The sequence below is a fragment of the Carya illinoinensis genome, chromosome 5 (genome assembly GCF_018687715.1).
Source record: "Carya illinoinensis cultivar Pawnee chromosome 5, C.illinoinensisPawnee_v1, whole genome shotgun sequence".
NCBI classification, from domain to species: Eukaryota; Viridiplantae; Streptophyta; class Magnoliopsida; order Fagales; family Juglandaceae; genus Carya; species Carya illinoinensis.
This window is the reverse complement of record NC_056756.1, coordinates 40711608-40731059: the sequence shown is the minus strand read 5'-3', so window position 1 is coordinate 40731059 and position 19452 is coordinate 40711608. Positions and strand designations below refer to the sequence as shown.

General features: G+C 34.8%; 2 protein-coding genes across 4 annotated transcripts; one reads left to right on the top strand and one right to left on the bottom strand.

Annotated features, from left to right (window-relative positions):
* The first annotated feature begins 493 nt into the window (after nt 1–493).
* LOC122309054 (putative gamma-glutamylcyclotransferase At3g02910) lies at nt 494–1353 on the top strand. Its single transcript, XM_043122410.1, has one exon. It carries the CDS (start codon nt 643–645, stop codon nt 1225–1227), a length of 585 nt encoding a protein of 194 aa, XP_042978344.1. The 5' UTR covers nt 494–642; the 3' UTR covers nt 1228–1353.
* A 4510-nt stretch (nt 1354–5863) lies between these two features.
* Nucleotides 5864–18791, bottom strand: LOC122311701 (dnAJ-like protein slr0093). 3 transcript variants are annotated; one of them, XR_006242847.1, is made up of 8 exons: nt 18323–18791; nt 16916–16993; nt 16704–16779; nt 13934–14007; nt 13735–13805; nt 11011–11212; nt 9302–9350; nt 5864–6286 (listed from the first exon to the last, which is right to left on the bottom strand). XR_006242847.1 is itself a non-coding variant. In XM_043126336.1 (7 exons), the coding sequence occupies exons 1-7, from the start codon at nt 18350–18352 to the stop codon at nt 6281–6283; spliced, it is 384 nt and encodes a 127-aa protein (XP_042982270.1). In that variant the 5' UTR covers nt 18353–18769; the 3' UTR covers nt 5864–6280. The 3 variants fall into 3 exon arrangements, 2 of the variants coding, with proteins under 2 accessions (XP_042982270.1, XP_042982271.1); XM_043126336.1 differs by lacking the exon at nt 11011–11212 and having other exon boundaries at nt 18323–18769; XM_043126337.1 differs by lacking the exons at nt 5864–6286; nt 9302–9350; nt 11011–11212 and adding an exon at nt 13013–13318 and having other exon boundaries at nt 18323–18785.
* Between the last annotated feature and the right edge of the window lie 661 nt (nt 18792–19452).

The following is a 19452-nucleotide window of genomic DNA, read 5'->3' as shown; positions in this document are numbered from 1 at the left end:
TTTTTATTATATTTAATCACATCAAATCATGAAAAAAGTCCAAATAAAATTTTCATTTTACTCATAGTTATACAAAAGTTGTGTAAATTTATCATTTTTCTTTAAATAATATGGTATGTGAACGTTGGACGTGACCTTTGAGTAAAATTCATCTTTTTAATTTTATTTTTATTTTTTATTCATATTTTTTAATATTTTTAAAAAATACAAAAACAAATTAATACACTAATAATCATTTCTTTAATTAGTAAGTAAAAAAAATTTAAAAATTAATTAAATACGGTCAAAATAAATGAACAAAATGGATGAACAACGAAAGATTATTCTTTAAAAAATGAAGGAAAATTTCTCTTTACCTCTGAACATGTTCAAAGCTTCGGCATTAATAATTATTTTTTGAAATACTTTGGCATTAAATTAATAATTATTTTTTATTAATTTGGAAATTGTAAAGCCTTCCGCAAACTAATACTTAAATAGGACTCCTTTCCCCCAAACTAACCGTATCTCGAACCGAATCTCAGGCTTTCCAAAGCCTGTTTCCCATCCGCCACAAACATACGTAATCTCATCTTCTTTCATTCTCCGCTTTCTGTCCGCCATTGCACCTCGAAGATTCCCATTCTTTCTTTACCAGTGATCATGGTTGCAGAAGAGAGGATGCAGGACGAGCGCCGAAGCCTCATATTCACCTACGGGACGCTGAAGCGTGGGTTCTCCAACCACACTCTAATGCAGGAGCTGATGCGAACCGGAGACGCCGCCTTTATCGGTACCGTCCGCACCACGGAAAAATACCCGCTGGTATGCGGGCCCTACCGGGTCCCCTTCCTCCTTGACATCCCCGGCTGCGGCCAGCGCGTCCACGGCGAGCTCTACGCGGTTTCGATTAAGGGATTGGCGAGGATGGACGAATTGGAGGGCACCGGTCGCGGTCACTACGAGAGGCTCCCCATTCTGTTAGAGTTAGAGCCCCGTGATAACGCCGATGGCCGGATCAGTGGTGCTTTTAGCATGCCGTGCGGCGCCGAGGGGATGACGAGCGCCGAGGCGTACTACGGGCACAGGAACTACGCGATGGAGCTGTGGATGAAGAATGGGAAGAAGGGATTGAGCGCTTATACGGAGAGGGAGACCAAGGGTTATGTGAAGCGGAAGGATAGGCCTCAGCACCTCACCTTTCTCGATCACATTCAACACTTTCTGTCTTCCTCTCCCTCCGATTGAACAATAACAGCAAGAAGAAAATTATGAATTATGGATGTAGTTTATTCTGCAATCCTCGTTTTTCAATTCTCGTGTTTGGTAGTGTAATCAGATGGTTTGAAAAATTGGAAATTAGTGTCTTTGGAATGTTGAGCATGTTGGGAAATGGTGATGAACGAAACATTTCTTAGAATTTGTAGAAATTGGGATGTGCTTGAGTGCTAGGAAAATTTGCAGGAAAGTTTCACGGAAGACGGAAATGACAAGCGATAGGGATTAAAATCTAGCCGGACAGATAAATAAAGCAGCATTCTATTAAAATTGCCTTAAAAAATATATTTAGGGAGAGTGTGTGATCGTAGAGTCGCCGCTCCGATTTGAAAGGGATCTCTTCCCCTTTATTTACAGTCATGGAGGAATCTCTCGCTCCCCCTGCGATTCTCCCCCATTAAAATCTCAGACGACGGAATTAACACCTCGAGATGGAGTGGCTGCTCTGATCAAAAGAGGAGTTGAACCCTCAATTTGTTGCTTTTTTCGATTCTTAAATTATTTATAAATTCAAAAAGATATCTTTTGAATTTTAAGCATTGGTTTGGATTCAAGTATTTTATCTCCTTTTATTTTATTATTATAATTTTTTTAAATTTTTATATAAAATATAATAAATAATTTATTTTTTAAATATCAAAGTAATAATAATATTAAAAAATTAATTTTAATAATATTTTATTTAATTTTTATCTAAAATCATCTCATCTTATTTCGATTTAATTGTGTTAAAAGAATATTATTTTATTTGTTATTTAAAAAATTAGCCTTTTTCATCGTTTTCCTTTTGGCCTTTCGAGAGTGGGTATTGCTTGTACATATTGTCTTGTGAAAGCTACAACACAAACCCATTGGAAAAGAACAAGATTAAAAAAAAAAGTGGCACTAGAGGGTCCTACTTTTTCATGTGTGGGTGGTTCTCATTTGTCATGATCCTTTACAAACCTTGTGATTTTAATGCAAAATGAGTCATAAAAGGAGGAGATTGTGCTTGAAAATGGTCTTTTTTGAGACCTTTTAAGTAGAAAAGTAATTGACCCAAGTATGGATCTTTCTTCCATTTTCCTTGTCAAAATCTGGACTTTTGGTTCCTCATTTTCCTTCAACTACAAAAAATTCCCATATGCAAGAAGATACCAAAAACTCTAAAAAAGAATTTGATTTCTGTGTTTCAACTATAATATAAGTTCATTACCATAGAAGTCTTGATAAATATAAACAGTAAGAACACAATTGTGAGATCTTCATCCCATATCAAATCGGGCTGTTATGATGGTCAAATGTGTCGGCTTTAGTTCAAAGTTCAAACCTATCAATTTCCTGTTTTATACGCTACGATCGAGAACTTATAGAATTGAATTTCGGCTGTGAACTTTACTGCATTATCCGAATTTCAGACAAGTCGGTGCAGTTTTCGTTTTGATAGGTTGGGTGTTTCTCACTTCATCACCTCTTAATCCTGTTTTGCTTAATCATTGAGATTTTTTGGATAAAAATTTTAAGTTTTAAAATTAAATATTAAATTATTATATTTTAATATTATTATTATTTTAAAATTTGAAAAAGTAAAAAAAAATTAAATTATTTATTATATTTTATATAGAGATTTGAAAAAATTATAATAATGAAATGAAAATTTTATATTTGAGATAAAATTTTTTGATGACCAAACAGTACCTAAATTATTTGAGACAAAAAAAATTCTTTAAAACCCATTAAGGCGGTTTTAGATTGAGTTGAGATAAAGTTAAAAGTTAAAAGGAAATATTGTTAAAATATTATTTTTATTTAAAATTTAAAAAATTAAATTATTTATTATATTTTATATGAAAGTTTAAAAATTTATACTGATTAAATAAGATAAGTTGAAACTCTTTTAATCCAAATAATAAATAGTACTCTCGTATTCTAGCACTTTATATTATATAATTATAATTATTTATATAAGTATTAATTTTATTTATGAAGAAAAGGGTGAATAGGAGGTAATTGGGAGAAAATATATGAGATAGTGGGAAACCCCATTTGGAGTTGAAATTACGACATATTTGTCTCCCTTTAGATCCTGATATTCCTATATGGAGAGGAGAGCCAAATAATAATTTTATGACTTTGTCAACTTGGCAATACAATCATGATCCTAAAGAAAAAGTGTCACAGGCTAAATGAATCTGGCATAAATTAATTTCAAGTAAATTCTCTATATTTATGTGAAAATGTATGTTTAATAGTTTGACTTTTGACCAGAATATTATAAAGCTGCATATTTCTATAGCCTCTAAATGTGAATGTTGTCAAGAGACATATTGTGAATATTTAAATCATTCATTATTTTTAGGAGAGATTATAGTCTTTGTTTGGAAGTATTTTCAGGCAGCACTAACTCTAAATCTTATACCTACCAATATATGGAGTGATAAAATTCAACAATGGCTATCCAAAACTTAGGCGGTTTCACAAATTAACATTGTGATTGGCATTTTCCCTTCATTAATAAGCTGATTCCTATGGTTATATAGGTGTAAAGCTAGAATGGAGGGAGTTAATCAAACTAGAGAGGAAGTGTGCTACAAGATCCAGAATATTTTAGCTTAACTCATGAACACAAAAATGAATAAGCCCTTCACCAAATGCTCAGATGTGGTGACTATACAACAACTCAGTTTAATGAATATGCTCGTCCAAACAAAATCCCAGATATTGAAATGGATGCGGCCAACTCAGAGATTTACTAAACTTAACATTAATGGCCGTAACCTTGGTAATCCAGGTCGATGTGGAGGTGGAGGGATCCTTCAAGATGAGAATGGTGATATGATTTTTGCCTTTGTCCGGTTCTATGGTATTAATTATAACAAATTTGCAAAGATAATAATCCTAACTGATGGTCTTAGTTTATGTGCAAAAATGAATATTAATCACATAGAGGTTAAAACAGATTCTAAACTAGTGGTTAATTGATAGGAGAAAGGTGGGCAAGTTCCTTGGCATAGTCAGAGATATTGGAAAGAAGTTAGAAAGACGGCTCGTTCAATTGTGGTATGTTTTTATCATTCTTTTAGAAAAACAAACCACGTTGCAGACATATTAGCTAAATTGGACACTAAAGGTATAGAGCTGTTATTCAATACTAAAGACAATCTTCCAAAATTCATTATGGGGGCTATTTGAATGGATCAAGTAGGTTTACAAGTTATACAACATCAATAACATGACTTCTATAGTTTTGTTATTACTTTGTCTTGCTTTGATTGCATGCTTTGTTAAGCATGCACCTTTTGTGTTTTGATTTGACGTGTGTTTTTTATATATTATGATTAATGGTTTTTTTTTATTTTTTATTATTGTATTGATACCTTGTTTTAAATTTTAGGATTAGCTAATCCCAGCTATCTAACTGTAACAACGGTTTTTTTCCGCCATAAAGACATTCAATAAAATTGAGATATTGATTTTTTTTTTGAAATAATTTTATTTAATATATCGTCCTACAATAACGTAAGAATATCTTATGTCTAGACTCCAAAAAGCTTACTTAAAAATTACTCAAATACGAATCTTACAAATTTTGATTAGCTTTCGATCCTTTCTTTTTCCTTAATCAATGAAATACAAAAGTTAATGACATATTGAAATAATATTTAACTTAATTTTAGTTTACACCTCTTATTAAACTTTTTATAAAAGAACCCTTGCAAAGTCATGACTTGTATTCGAACGCCTCGTGCTGAGTGTGATATTAGTTCTTATAATAATGGAAGTGATTTTGAATCGCGGAGGCACCTAAAAAACACAGAAAAGCAAAATATTCCTTGGAATTATAAATGATATATTGTCACATAATGGAATCCAAACGTGAAAGTTGGATCTTGACTGGGATTCATATTTGTAAAAGAACGCACCCATGGTTTGTTTTGTCTGATATGGACAGGACAGGCACTAAAATTTATGAGAAACAGATTCCATTTAAAAAATACCAACCAACTATTTTAATAGATGAATATAACCTATTTTAAATATTTCTTGACTCCAAATTCCAATCACGTATTAGAAAAAAATATTTAACCAACCTCTATTTTCTTTTATGTACTATTTTTCAATCTGACTTTTCAAAGGATGCATCTGTGCAAGTCTACAGGATTCCACCTTAACCATGACTTTTGAGCCACAATTATTGCACTCACAATTTATTTTTATTATATTAGAAAAAAAAATATTTGGAATGTGTACTTGGATTGCCCCCTCTGCATTTTTTAGTGAGATTACGTTACTTGAAAAATATATATATATATATATATTGAGTAATAGATTCCACCCTTTACGGTAGCCTACAAAAAAAAAAAAAAAAATCTATTTTTGATATATTTAAGCTGCACTAACTACTTTGTGTTATTGTATAGTTTTTTCTTCAATAACTGTGACGGAATCCACAAGGTTTTTGAGGCTGAATCGGTGCTGCTTTATGTCATTCAATAAGTATTACCCATGAGGCTATGACCTTTAGCCACAATTATTTAACACTAAATTGTGGATGGTGTAAGTGATAACGATTGTGAGGGGTAGGTCTCTATCAATGCATTTGTATCAAAGAAAGCAACAAAAAAAGAAAAAGAAAAAAGGAAGAAAATCATGTCCATAACCATCAGGAGAAATAAATATACAAGAGACATAATAATCTCCACAAAATAGAAGTTTAGTAGCTTTTTGGAGGTAGATTTGAGACTTTCCAAATCAGACATCACATTCTTAGTTTCTATGTACTAATCTTTTCAACTTTCGGGCATATGGAAACAATCTCTTTTCTTTGTGACATTTTTCAATGTCATGACTTTGAAACCAAACCCTTGCGTTTTCACACTGTTCCAAAGGACGGCACTCCCACCCAATCTGGTCAAAAACAAGATTCCTGATGGAACAGCACCATCTCAGTGCTTCCCTGCCTTTGGTTCAGGAGCTCTCGGATAGCTTCTGTCAAAAAGACCTTGAAGCAGTTGATGGTGATTTTTAGCATTCAGTGAAAACTCTATTCCTGTGTTAACCAAATATAGTTTTGGTCATTACAACTTGAACTATAACTTTCTTTAAGGTCATTGAGAATGCATTGAAATGAACCTATTTTCCATAAACCAATTACAGCATCCCCTAAATGCAAAAAACAAAACATCGTCAAGGAAAATTTTCACTTTGAGGACAAGATTTTATGTTTTAGGTTTCGATGATGACATATACAATGAAACTGCAGCACTGAAAGAACAGGATGGTGCAATCTTAATGATCTAGATGTCCAATGTTTAAAGCATATTTTTTTCGATAAGACAACTATAGGCAAAGGAAACCCTAAAACTATAAGGTCAACCACCTATTAGGTTATTGTATGGGGCAAATTACAAACTAATGATCATAAAGAAAGATCTCAACCCATTTTACTTGGCTGGAAAGTTTGAGAAAAGCCTTAATGCTACTTTTCTTGCACTGATACCGAAGAAGGAATGGGCTTCGGAGATTAAAGAGTTTCGGCCCATTAGCTTAGTAAATGGGGTATACAACATTATTTCCAAGGTGCTAGCGAACCGCTTGAGTGAGGTAGTGGGGAAGATAATTTCAAAACCCCAAAATGCATTTGTAAAGGATAGACAGATTCTAGATGCGGTTCTCATAACAAATGAATGCATAGATAGTAGGTTGAAAGCTGGAGTTGCAGGGAATATTTGCAAATTAGACATGGAGAAGGCGTATGACCACGTTAATTGGGAATTCCTTCTTGACCTTCTAGGGAGATGTGGTTTTGGGGAGAGATGGCGATCATGGATTCGGTGGTGCATAACAATGGTGAAATTTTCAATTTTGATAAACGGAAGCCCAAATGGTTTGTTTAATAGCACACGAGGTTTAAGACAAAGAGATTTGTTGTCCCCATTACTCTTTGTTATTGTGATGGATGCGTTGAGCAGAATGACCTCGGCCCTGGTTGCGAATGGTTTTGTCGTTGGTTTCATGATTGGATCCCCAAATAGGAGACTTATTAACATTTCTCATTTTTTATTTGCAGGTCATACTCTTTTCTTCTGTGAAGCAGATCATAACCAGGTTCGAGCACTGAAAGCCCTTCTCCTTTGTTTCGAAGCATCATCTGGGTTGAAAGTAAACTTGGATAAATCAGAGATGGTGCCTATTGGAGGAGTACAGTGTATAAGACAGTTGGCTAGTATTTTGGGGTGTAAGATTACCGTGCTACCTATGACTTACCTTGGACTTCCATTGGGAGCCGCCTTGAGAGTGGTTTCATTATAGGACACATTGATTGAGAGAGTAGAGCATTGATTAGCAAGATGGAAGAGAATGTACCTATCAAAAGTTGGTAGGATTACCCTGATCAAGAGTACATTATCTAATCTACCGACCTATTTTTTGTCCTTGTTCCCTATCCCAACAAGCTTTGTCTTGAGAAACTTCAAAGGGACCTCTTATGGGGTGGAGTAGGGGAGGAATTCAAATTTCACCTCGTCAAATGTGAGAAGGTATGTAACCCTCTCTCGAATGGTGGTTTGTGCATTAGAAATATGAGATCTTTTAATTAGACATAACTTAGTAAATGGTTGTGGAGATACCATAAGGAACCTGAAGCTCTAGGGAAGATGGTGATTGAGAACAAATATGGGGGTTGTTTTTTTGGGGGGGGGGGGGGGGGGGGGGGGGTTGGTGTACAAAAGAAGTGAGAAGGGTGTATGGAGTGTGGCTGTGGAAACATATAAGAAGAGGGTGGGAAGTCTTCACTTGTCACACAATATTTTATCTAGGAGAGGGAACTAGAATTAAATTATGGTATGATACTTGGTGTGGTAATGGTGCTCTAAAGAATTCATTTCCTTCACTATTCTGGGTTGCAAATGACAAAGATGTTTCAATGGTGGAAGTTATGGTGAGATCGGGGGAGCAAATCCAGTGAAACATCAATTTTATTAGGGCTGCACAATATTGGGAAATGAGTAGTTTTGAAGCTTTTTTCAGCCTTTTGTATTCCAGTAAACCGAGCAACTCACATGATAGGTTGTGGTGGATACCTATAGGTAGAGGCTCTTTCTCGGTTCACTCTTTTTATAAGTCCGTCCCTCAAGAGCCTTATATTCAGTTTCCAGGGAGAGAGCTTTGGATACATAAGGCACCACCCAAAGCAGCATTTTTGTGTGGACTGCTTTCTTGGGTAAGATCCTCACAACCAATAATTTGAGAACATGTAAGGTGATCATCATAGATTTGTGTTGTATGTGTAGGAAGGGGGGTGAATTTATGGACCATTTCTTACTACATTGGGAGACAACTCGAGGGTTATGGAATGAGGTTCTTGGTAGAGTAGACTTGGCTTGGGTTATGTCTAAGACAGTGGTGGTGGTTTTGGCCAGCTGAACAAACTTGAGAGGTATTCAACAGATTAAAGCTGTGTGGAAGATGATCCCTATATGCATCATGTGGTGTTTGTGGCAGAAGCGCAATGAACGGATGTTTGAGGACAAAGAGAGATTGATCGAGGAATTAAAAGCTTTTTTTATTAGAACTCATTGTACTTGGGCCATTGCTGTTGACTTTAATGGCCTAGATTTTCATAATTTTCTTATCTCCATTGCTCCTACTTAGTTAGGGCAAACTATACATTGTATCAGGATTTGCCTATTCTTTAATTAATAGAATTTATTTACTTATAAAAAAAAGAAAAGAAAAAGAAAGATCTCAACCCATCATTTATTCAAGATCAATACTTGTCTAACATCCACCAGAACCAGCTTTGTAATCAAGATTATTCAAGAGAAATAATTTACACCACTCATTTTGACTGCATTGATCTAATATTACAAACCTGATGAGGTTCGTTTTCAATTTTGTATGCATATTGTTAACTCTATTCAGCTTTGATTTAATTAATAGGTAACAATAGGGATGGAACTACCAGACACTTTCTTTTTCAACTATCAGACACTTAAACCAGCGTATCACAGGAATTGATCGAGAAGGCAAATTGAAAAGTTTGATATGGATAGCAAGTCCAAACCTCATATTTATCTGTTAACTCATTGGTTTCTGTCAGTTGCTGCTGTGTCCTGCATTAGAATATATAAATTATAAGTAACTCTGCAAGGTTGATAAAAATTATAAAAGCTACTATATTAATATATTGGACAGCAACTTCTTCTGAATAAAATCTACCGATGGAGTTGAATAAAATATGGCTAGACTTTGATGGCAACAATTCAGTTTAGTGCATAAGGCTTGATGTTTAGAAAAGAATCAACTAACAAAGAAGAATGTAATCAGCAGAAAAGATAGGGCAGTCCTCCTTTCATGCTTGGGGTATGTTGTACCATTGGGTCATGGAAGAATGAGAGCACCATTTGCCAAGTGAAGTATAATGTTTACTTCGCTTCTTAGGAAAATGATATAAGAGCAAAAGCTAAAAATTGCTTTAAGGAGGCCTAAGATTTAGAATGAGCTATCGATTGCAGAAAATACATGCCTAGGATCCTGAGTAACAAAATTTCTCTACAGACTTATTAGCTTAATAATTAAGAAATCTGAAGTTAATTATGTAGTATTATATTTGAACTATAACATTTACCATCATTTAATATCAACAGTTAATATCACCTTACCTGTGGCTGCATGTCTTAAGACTTGCCCTATTCTTTTTTCTTTCATCTATTATCATTTACTCTCTGGATTTGTTACAAAATTTACAAATTTATTTCCTCCATCCTTTTGTTTCCTCATTAGGTTCTGCTTGGCCACTGAGATTTTTCATATGAGAATTTTGAGTTTTAAGATTAAATATTAAAATATTATATTTTAATATTATTATTATTTTGGGATTTGAAAAATTAGGAAAAAAGTTGAATTGTTTATTATATTTTGTATGGGAATTTGGGAAAGTTGTAATGATGAGATGAGAATTTTGTGTTTGAGATGAAAATTCTTTGTGGCCAAACAGTACCTAAATATTAATGCTCACTTAGTAGAAAACTCACAACCTATACATCACTCAGTTTTGTAAATCAAAATAATGTTTATATACACTATTAAAAAGAAACAGCATTTGTTTGAAAACTTATATAAATACATTTATAATAATATTAACAACAGCTACAGCAACAGCAACAGTAATAATAATAATAATAATAATAATTTCTTTATCACAGCCTTTATTCAAGGAATATTAAAGTTGTGGCATGAACAGATTGACAACTAGTATTAGTCGAATCTAACCATTCTTTTTACTAGGTTTGAGGAGTCTTGAAGGATAGAATCAAAAGGTCAAAGACAAGAAAGTCCTTTCAAGCTTGGGCACATTGTTGAATGGTGCTGTGGAGGGAAGATGGAATCATGGAGAGCACCACGAGTAACCAGAAGCACTAGGCGTGCAGTAATTTGACTAAACAAAAAGCAGATAGATAAACACAAAATTTAAATCTCAAATCAAACGAAGAGGCTACTCAGGACCACTGCCACAGAATCTATCCGCAAAACTAAAAGAAAAATTTCTCCCCCTCCAATTCCAGCAAATTGTACAGAACCAAGGGTTCACTGGTTTATTATAATGCAAAAAAGAGATGAACGATATGCAGGCAGGTGCCCTCTCCTTGCAGATCACATTCACCCCAGGACAACAGTTCTATTTTGAGAAACTACCATGCCAAACCTTCAACAATTTATATAAATTCTACAAAGAAATAACTAACAAATGTTCGCAACTTCTGTTCCCAGTACCTTAGGAAGCATATGCAGAAACTGAGGGCCAGAACTAATCCCAATATCATCATTATATCTGTTTACAGCTGTGAAAAAAGTATTCATAGAAGATCTCTAACATCCCATTCAGCTTCCAGCATTGGAGCCTCACGTGCACATCAATCTAGTGCAGTTGCTATCACTTCCTTTTTCACAAAACAGTTCCCCTTTGAATAGGATCCTGTTTAAAGTGGTCATTGACACCATCCAATAAAATGATGGCACGCCAGCATCTCAAAAATCAAATAAAACAAAACATGGTCTCCTTCGTCTCTATTTAAAAAAAAAAAAGGCTATTGGAGAGATAAAACCCAAAACTGTGTTGTCGAAGCTATCTGAACAAAGTTAAATGATATAGCGGGTTCACCATCGGATTGGTTTCTTAATAAAGTTAAAGGGTTTAAGCAAATCGTGGGGATTTCAAATGATGCATATGAAGCCCAAATTAAAGCTCTATTCACTATGATTGAGGCGAGCCACGCGCTTGAAACTAAATCAAGTTTCAAGAAAAGCAGGGAGTTAAAGCGTCTTTCATGGACAGTTAACTATGATGCTAAGGGAGATAGTTCAAGTCGAGGGAAGACAGTCTTGTAGAGGGATTTGATTTAGTTGTCCGGGAAACAAGGGGCTGGGATTGGGGAGGTGTGTTCCATTCCAATTTGGGTTTGGTGTATTTAGGGTAGTTTTCACGGGTTTTTGGGTGATTCGGGGCACTCTAGTATGGGCTAGGTGTTTTCTTGTATACGTCCAGTGTATTTGGTTACTCCTATTGATATATATATATAATATTTTTACTTGTTAAAAAAAAAAAAAAGCTATTTGAACAGACATTTTCAGTTGTAGTTGTTGTCAATAGCTTTGTCACCACTCAAACCAAGTTCGATTTTGCCTTTCTTTGCTATAGTTTCTGAAACGTAAGTCTACAATAAAACATAATCGGAGCAAAAACAACATAAGCAAATTTCTTGGTGGGAACTGAGAGACAGGTCTCTCTCTCTGTTCAAGTTTATGTTGTGGTATGAGTTTTTGCTAGTGTTTGTCTATCTATAAACTTACCAAGCTTTGGTAAATACTGAAATAAACTCAAAAGAAAATTTTTGAGTGTGCATTTGGATAAATACATGTACAAGGAAGGGAGAGACTTATCAAAAAAAAGGAAGGGAGAGATATAGAAGAAGAAATGGGGATTGTTTCTCAGGAAGTGATCAAGCAGCTCTTAGGACTAACGGATCAAGGTCCACTTTTTTTAACCATTTTTTTTAATAATGGAAGTTGAGGAGCCATTGTTGAGAACATTTTAGGTTAACATTTTTCCATTTTTCCTCTTCTCCGACGTATTTTAACCTGTGTCACAAAGCTTCAAAGTGTTCTTCTTTTTCTTTAATTTCTTCTCTTCTTCTTCTTCTTCTTTATATATATATATATATATATATAATTCACTTGAAAAATCAGACAAAAAAGTATTTTCAGAGAATCCATTTCACAAATTGGCACATTCTTCCATTACAAGATTCCACATTAGAAAGGAGATGGTAAAAGAGGGTTGAGGAGGCAGCACTGGGTTTTGATTTGGAGGAAGGAGAGAGAGCTATGGAACAATCAGTTATGGCATCTTATTTCAAATTTGAGCAAGAATCCTGTGCGGCTAACAACATTTCTCGCAGCCATGCGTGTCAGCCTCCCATTTAGTGGCTACACCAATCTGGTTTCCAGGTTTTTCCTTCACAAAATGGCCTTGCCACATTTATCTCGAGTTCTAGTGGCCAAAAATTAGCAAGTCAAACTCTGATCACCCACAATTTCCCAAAGTCCCTGACCACTATGGTAGGACATCATTGGTACTCAACTTTAGCCAAAAGGTTAAGAAAGATATAATTATTGTTTAATTGCCAATCAACCATGTGACTTGCACTTCTGTCTAGCAGACCAGAACTTGGAGAAGAAACATAGAAAACAAATACAGAATTCCGAGTTAAATGAATATTCAAAAGAAAAAGAAAAAAAGTTAATTGCTTTTAGGGTATTTATCGGGGGGAAATTCTTGCCTTGAAAAACAAGTTAGGCTAACTCAAAAAGAATCAGCTCAATTGGCTCGCATTCTGTGTCCTTCAGATCTAGGAAGAAATGAAACAATAGGGAACTCTTATGCTTTCTTCAACATCTAATGCAATTGATCATATAAGAAATATATATAAAAAAGATGAAGATCTACATAATCTCCAGAGTTAATTTCTTGATTCTTTACATCAGTATGGAAGATTGTCCTTATTTGTCTCATGTGGTGTACCTGGAGGGAAATGAATGAAAAAAACTTTTTGAGGTTCAAGAGTGAATGATGGAAGAAAACATTTTTCTTCAAGACTGTACTAGTTTGGAGAGCCTCTATAGATTTTAATGGGCGGAGTTTTCATGACTTTCTTCTCTCCTTTCCTATTCCTAGTTATCTGTTCATCTTGTATACTTCTTGTGAAAACAAGAAGAACGCTATGGGAAAGAACTCAAAAAATCTTTGATACTTATAAAACAATATCTTGATTCTTGATAATTGAAACAACAACACTCAGATACCCTATATCAAATGCACACACAAACCTACCCACTCACATGCACACAAAAGTAAATAGACAAACACACACAAGCTTTCATAAGTCATTTACCACATTGAAAAATATTATTTGTGTTAATTAAAATTTAAACTATTACCTTGTTGGCGATTGACTGATGCCAAGCCCATTGCAGGTAAGTATCAATCCTTTAAATCTGGCAAGATATTCCTGCATTGGAAGGGTAGATTATTCCAGATAGTCACATTGGAACATCAGTAATTATAACAACAGATGCTTAGAAAGAACCTAAATAAGTTTTTCTAGGCCTCATAATAGTTTTTTTCGAATTTTCTTACCCGCAAAGTATACTTATCAATCTCGTAGATTCCGGTTAGATCATAGTCAATTCGTTTATCAGGATCAATCAACACTGCAAAAGAATTAATAGAGATTGAAGAACACGTGACACTGCTTTACGCAAGAAAAAAAATTGATGAATAATAAAGGACCAAAATGCCTATGTTTAATTTTTTTTTTTTTCTTTTTTTTCATTTTTGTCTCTTTGTAATGTGTAGAAACAGGTCCTACGATGTTGAAAGGCAATATATTTAAGCATTTTTGTTGTAAAAAATTTTTAGAAAAATTTGATGTCTGATGGTTCAACATCTAATCAAAAATATCGATCACTGAAAGAACACTAGCCAAGGACCATTGTGTGAATTTCTCAAATACTTGTCAGATTCTCTTGAAGATATTAGATGGAGAAGGCCTATGATCACGTGAATTGGGAATTCCTCTTATACCTGCTTGAGAGGTGTGGCTTTGGTGATAGCTGGATTTCCTAGATACGTCATTGTATATCTACCACCAGGTTCTTAGTTCTAGTTAGCGGTACACCTGCTGGTTTTTTTTATAGTTCTGGGAGTTTGCGGCAAGGAGATCATCTATCTCCTCTTTTGTTTGTTATAGTTATGGAAGCACTTAGCCGGATGGTGCAGGCCGTTGTTGGTGGAGGTTTCTTATCTGGTTTCCAGGTGGACAATGGCACTGGTGGCTCTATTATCATCTCACACCTTTTATTTGTAGATGATACTTTACTCTTTTGTGAAGCAGATAATAGCAACTCTACGAGCACTATTACTTTGTTTTGAAGCAGTGTTGGGGCTCAAGGTGAATCTTGGTAAGTTTAAGATGGTTCCAGTGGGTGCAGTCTCAAATCCTCAGTTTAGCAAGCCTTTTGGATTGTGAGGTGTCCTCTTTGCCAACGAAATATATGGGCCTTCCGTTGGGAGCAACTTTTAAGGCTAGAGCTATATGGGATGGAATGGTGGAGAAGATAAGAGAAAATGTTGGCTGGTTGGAAACGGGTGTATTTATCGAAAGGGGGTTGTCTCACCCTTATCAAGAGCACCCTTACTAACCTCCCCACATATTTTTTTATCTTTGTTTCCTATGCCTGCAGGGTGATGAACAGGACTGAGAAACTCTTTAGGGCATTTTTATGAGGGGGCATGGGGAAAAGAAGAAATTCCATCTGGCTAGATGGAAGACAGTATGTGCTCCAGTTGTGTATAGGGGGTTGGGAGTGTGTAACTTGAGAACTTTTAATAAAACTTTATTCGGGAAATGGATATGGAGATATCACACGGAGGGGGGATCATTATGGAAGAAAATTATTGACACTAGATATGGAGCTGCTTGGGGTGGTTGGTGCTCCAACAAAGTGAGAGGGGGGTATGGTGTGGATTTATGGAAGTTTATAAGGAGGGGGTGGTCATGCTTTGAAAAACATATTCGCTTTGTAGCTAGAGAGGGCAATCGAATTAGTTTTTGGCAGGATGTGTGGTGTGGAGATCACACATTGGAAAGGGCTTTTCCGGCTCTCTGTCATATTGCAGCTAATAGGGAGGCTTTAGTGGTAGATATGCGGCTATTTTCTCATGGTTCTCATTAGTGGAATATTCTTTTTAATAGGGATTTTCATGATTGGGAATTATCTAATGTATCGGATCTTTTCAGCCTACTATACTCCATGGGGACACCTATAGCACAGTATGATAGATTGAAGTGGAGGTCTAATAATCACAAGAAATGTATAGTTAAGGCATACTATAAAATTTTTTCAACACAAGATCATACTCCGTTCCCTTGGAAGAATATTTGGAGGTCTCGTGTGCCTTCTAAAGTAGCCTTTTTTGTATGGAATGCCGCCCTTGGGAAGATCTTGACTACAAACAATCTGAGGAAGAGGGATGTGTAGTGATGGAATGGTGTTATGTGTGTAAAAAGAATGGAGAATCTATGGATCACCTCTTACTACTTTGTGAGGTAACAAAGGTGTTGTAGGATGAGATCTTTCAAAGGGTTGATGTTGCTTGGGTTATGCCTTTGAGGGTGGTGGATTTGTTGGGTTGTTGGAGGAAGATGCAAGGCTATCATCAAGAGGCAGCAGTGTGGAAGATGATCCTGTCGTGTATCATGTGGTGTATTGGTCGGAAAGGAATGCACGTAGCTTCGAAGATAAGGAACGCACAATGGTGGAGCTGAGGAATTTTTTCTCCATACTTTACTGCTTTGGTTTTCTGCTATTGTACTAAATGGGGACAATGTTCATGACTTCTTATCTTTAATTTATCACTCTTAGAATGTATTTAAGTGTTCTTTTGTATACTTCTTGTGTACATGGGCTATGCCTATTTAATTCATATCAATAATATTTATCTCTTACTTAAAAAAAAAAAAAAGAAAAAGAAAAAGAAAAAGAAAAAAAAAGAGAAAAAAGGAGGATAAAGCTGATATTTTTTTTTGATAAGTAGGAGTCGAGGATAAAGCTGATATTAACAGTTGCAAATTCTGAAAAGGGCCATTAACTTCACTGTTTTTAAAGAACAAAGAATACTAAAAGAGCAATGCTATGTACAGTCACCATTTGGGACTACAATGCAGGCCTAGGCAATTTTATCTTTAAAATTTTTTAAAATTACAAAAATATCCCTCCTAAAATGATGTTTTTTCTCATTTAATAAAGGGCCTGCACTTGCAGTCCAATAGAATTTCTCATACTAAAATCATATGCAAATAGAGAGGGAAATGCAGACTTCTGCACCTGTCATGCCTGAGTATTACCTTTGTAAGCTTCATTGATCTCCTGGAACTTTGCCGTGACAGCACTGTCACCCTTGTGCTTGTCAGGATGCCACTTCTATATATAGCCACAGAATCAAGTATATTTTTCCTCGGTCAATGTGTCCCATTACATTTAGTTAAAATAATTTATGACAGTCAAGCAAAGGAAAAAATACTATTAAAGGAGCTAACAGAAAAGAAAGATGACCAACCAGTGCAAGCCTCAGGTAATTTAATCTGATATTCTCCTCAGTTGCATCATAATCAACCTCTAAAACTTTGTAATAATCCTTCAAACAAGTAAAGGCTCACATGAAATATACATAAACTATAAATGCTTGGGGTCAAATCTATAAACCAAAACTATGGGGAACAAGTCATGTGAACTTGCATCACAAATTTCATGTAAGATAACAATAGGCATGCTCCCATCAAATTCAGTTCTATCAGCAGCTCTGAATGATATCTTCAAATTGCAAAGCTAATTAATGGTCAAATTATACTATTAGAAGAATCCAGATTCCAATTTTTTTAACACTGTTCTTATTGCAATACAGATCTCCCTCTAAAGACCTTCAACTGAGGCAGGCTTTACCTCCCTGGTAAATGGAATGATGGAATGCAGGTCACCGAAACCTCTGCACAACTCATTTTTGTCTACAGTATTCACATAGTAAGGTCACCTGCAAATGCTAATCTCCTAATATTTGCATTGTGGCGTGCACATTCAGGAAAATACAAACTAACTATCCAGACTGAGGTAAAGCAGGCCAATTAAAGAGGACTAAAAGGCAAGACCCATAGAAGGCTGAGCTTGGTTAATACCTAGCTCATTACACTCCATACATATGGTTTCTAAAGACTACCCATCATGGTTTAACCAACATCCTGTTAACTTCCTCATCCGTACAGAAGAACTGTCTGTATTCTCAGGTAACATGGGTTTGATTTAAAGGGGTAAACCACTCACAGCGTGCCCTGATGATTTCCAAAAGGAAAATGTCACCCATTTGTAAATTGGCATCCTAGATTGAAAATATTTAGGGAGAAAAAAACATGTTTGAAACTGATTTTGGGCAGAACAATGAACATCTCATACTAGTCTATAGCTCATGATCTGATTCCCTGAACCCATTTGTAAATTCTTTTCGGTAGAGTTAGTTAAATGCCACTTCATAACAAGAGATGTTCCCCATTTCAGCCATATTTCTTTGCAGTAAAATTTTAGTGACCATATAGTAACTCACAACAACGCCATTGTGCATCAACTAACCCAACTAAATCCTAACACCCAATGCCTTTATACTTAATTCATTCCACATCTATACCCAGACTATGTTAAAAAATCATTGAAATAGAAGTCCCCTATTTGGTTACTCAGAAAACGGTAGAAAGAAAGAAACACGGATGCATACACGACTAATGAAAATCCGGCGACACCCAAATATCACCTTGTTCTGCTGTATCATCTTTTTAAATCGAGCAAGAATAATAACAACCGCAAAAGACAAAAAAAAAAAATATAAACGGAATCCAAAAATGATTGCCGGAATCTTGAAAAGAATCGTAGAATACACAAAAGAAAAAGATACAAAAACGGCATGGAAATTTTCACATACCTTTTGGATGGAACTATCAATGCCTTCCATCTGCTTCGTTTCTATGAGAAGATTTGTCTATGTATTTCATTTGAGAAGTGCAGTAGCTACCGCGCTGAATCAGCTGAAGATATGATAATACCCTTCCGAACTCATTTAAATTTAAATAGTTTTTTTTTTTTTTGAAAAAAAAAAAAATTGCAAACGAGAAACAAAAGCCTCAATTTCGTGTTCGTACTTAACCAAAAGAGAACAGAAGGAAAAGAAAATCAGGAGGAGTTCGGGCTCTGTGGTTGAATTTTGATGGGGAAGGAGAGGATCGGAGCTTTGAATGTCACAATTCGTTTGGATTTGTTTCTTGGTAGAAAAAAAAATTAATTTAAATTATTGACCAAAACGAAATAACGGAACTTTTTATACTGCACTAAGAAGGGTACGTACAAAACAAAACATGGAACAACCATTAAAAAAAGGAAATGTGAAATTTGGAACTGCAAAACTGAAACTTATGTTTGAGTTTTACTAAAAACCAAAAATAAATTAGTTAATTTTCATTAATGGATGGATTGGACGAGGAATCCATGTTTTTTTTTTCAAATACAAAATAAATATTCGAAAATTGAAAACCGTCTTTGATTGGTTATTCTTCTAAAATCTATTTTTATAGTTATTCTTCAATAATCAATACAGCTTGGCGATATATACATTTTATATCAAATTAAATTAATAAAAATTAGAAGGTACAATGGCAAGATTGAGATACGTACTCCTCCTGCAAACATCTCAAACTAAATAATACATTATATATACACAAAATTCTATTTATCATCCTCACTCATCACATACCATACTGTTTTTTTTTTCTTATAATGTGTGATATATGAATGATGAATAAAAAAATTTAAATAGTTTAAGAAGAATAAAAAAAATATAGTGTGTAATGTGTGAGGATGATGAGTAACAAAGCTCTCTCTCTCTATATATATATATAAAATAGAGAGTCTTGCTACTTATTAGAAGTCTTACACCACACACCACTTAAGTGAGATGCAAGCGTGTTTACGTTTTTTTTTTTTTTAAAGAAAAAATCTATTCACTATGCAAATTCTCATTATTTTCTTATCATCTCATGATGTGGCATCATTAGATAA

What these genes read in the sequence shown, in the direction of transcription:
- LOC122309054 (XM_043122410.1), top strand. Translation starts at nt 643, where the DNA reads ATGGTTGCAGAAGAGAGGATGCAGGACGAGCGCCGAAGCCTCATATTC.
- LOC122311701 (XM_043126336.1), bottom strand. Translation starts at nt 18,352, where the DNA reads ATGGAAGGCATTGATAGTTCCATCCAAAAG. An exon ending in GATCAATGAAGCTTACAAAG is followed by an intron (nt 14,008 to 16,703) that starts GTAATACTCAGG and finishes ATTCTTTTGCAG; the next exon opens with TGTTGATTGATCCTGATAAA. An exon ending in TTGATAAGTATACTTTGCGG is followed by an intron (nt 13,806 to 13,933) that starts GTAAGAAAATTC and finishes CTTCCAATGCAG; the next exon opens with GAATATCTTGCCAGATTTAA.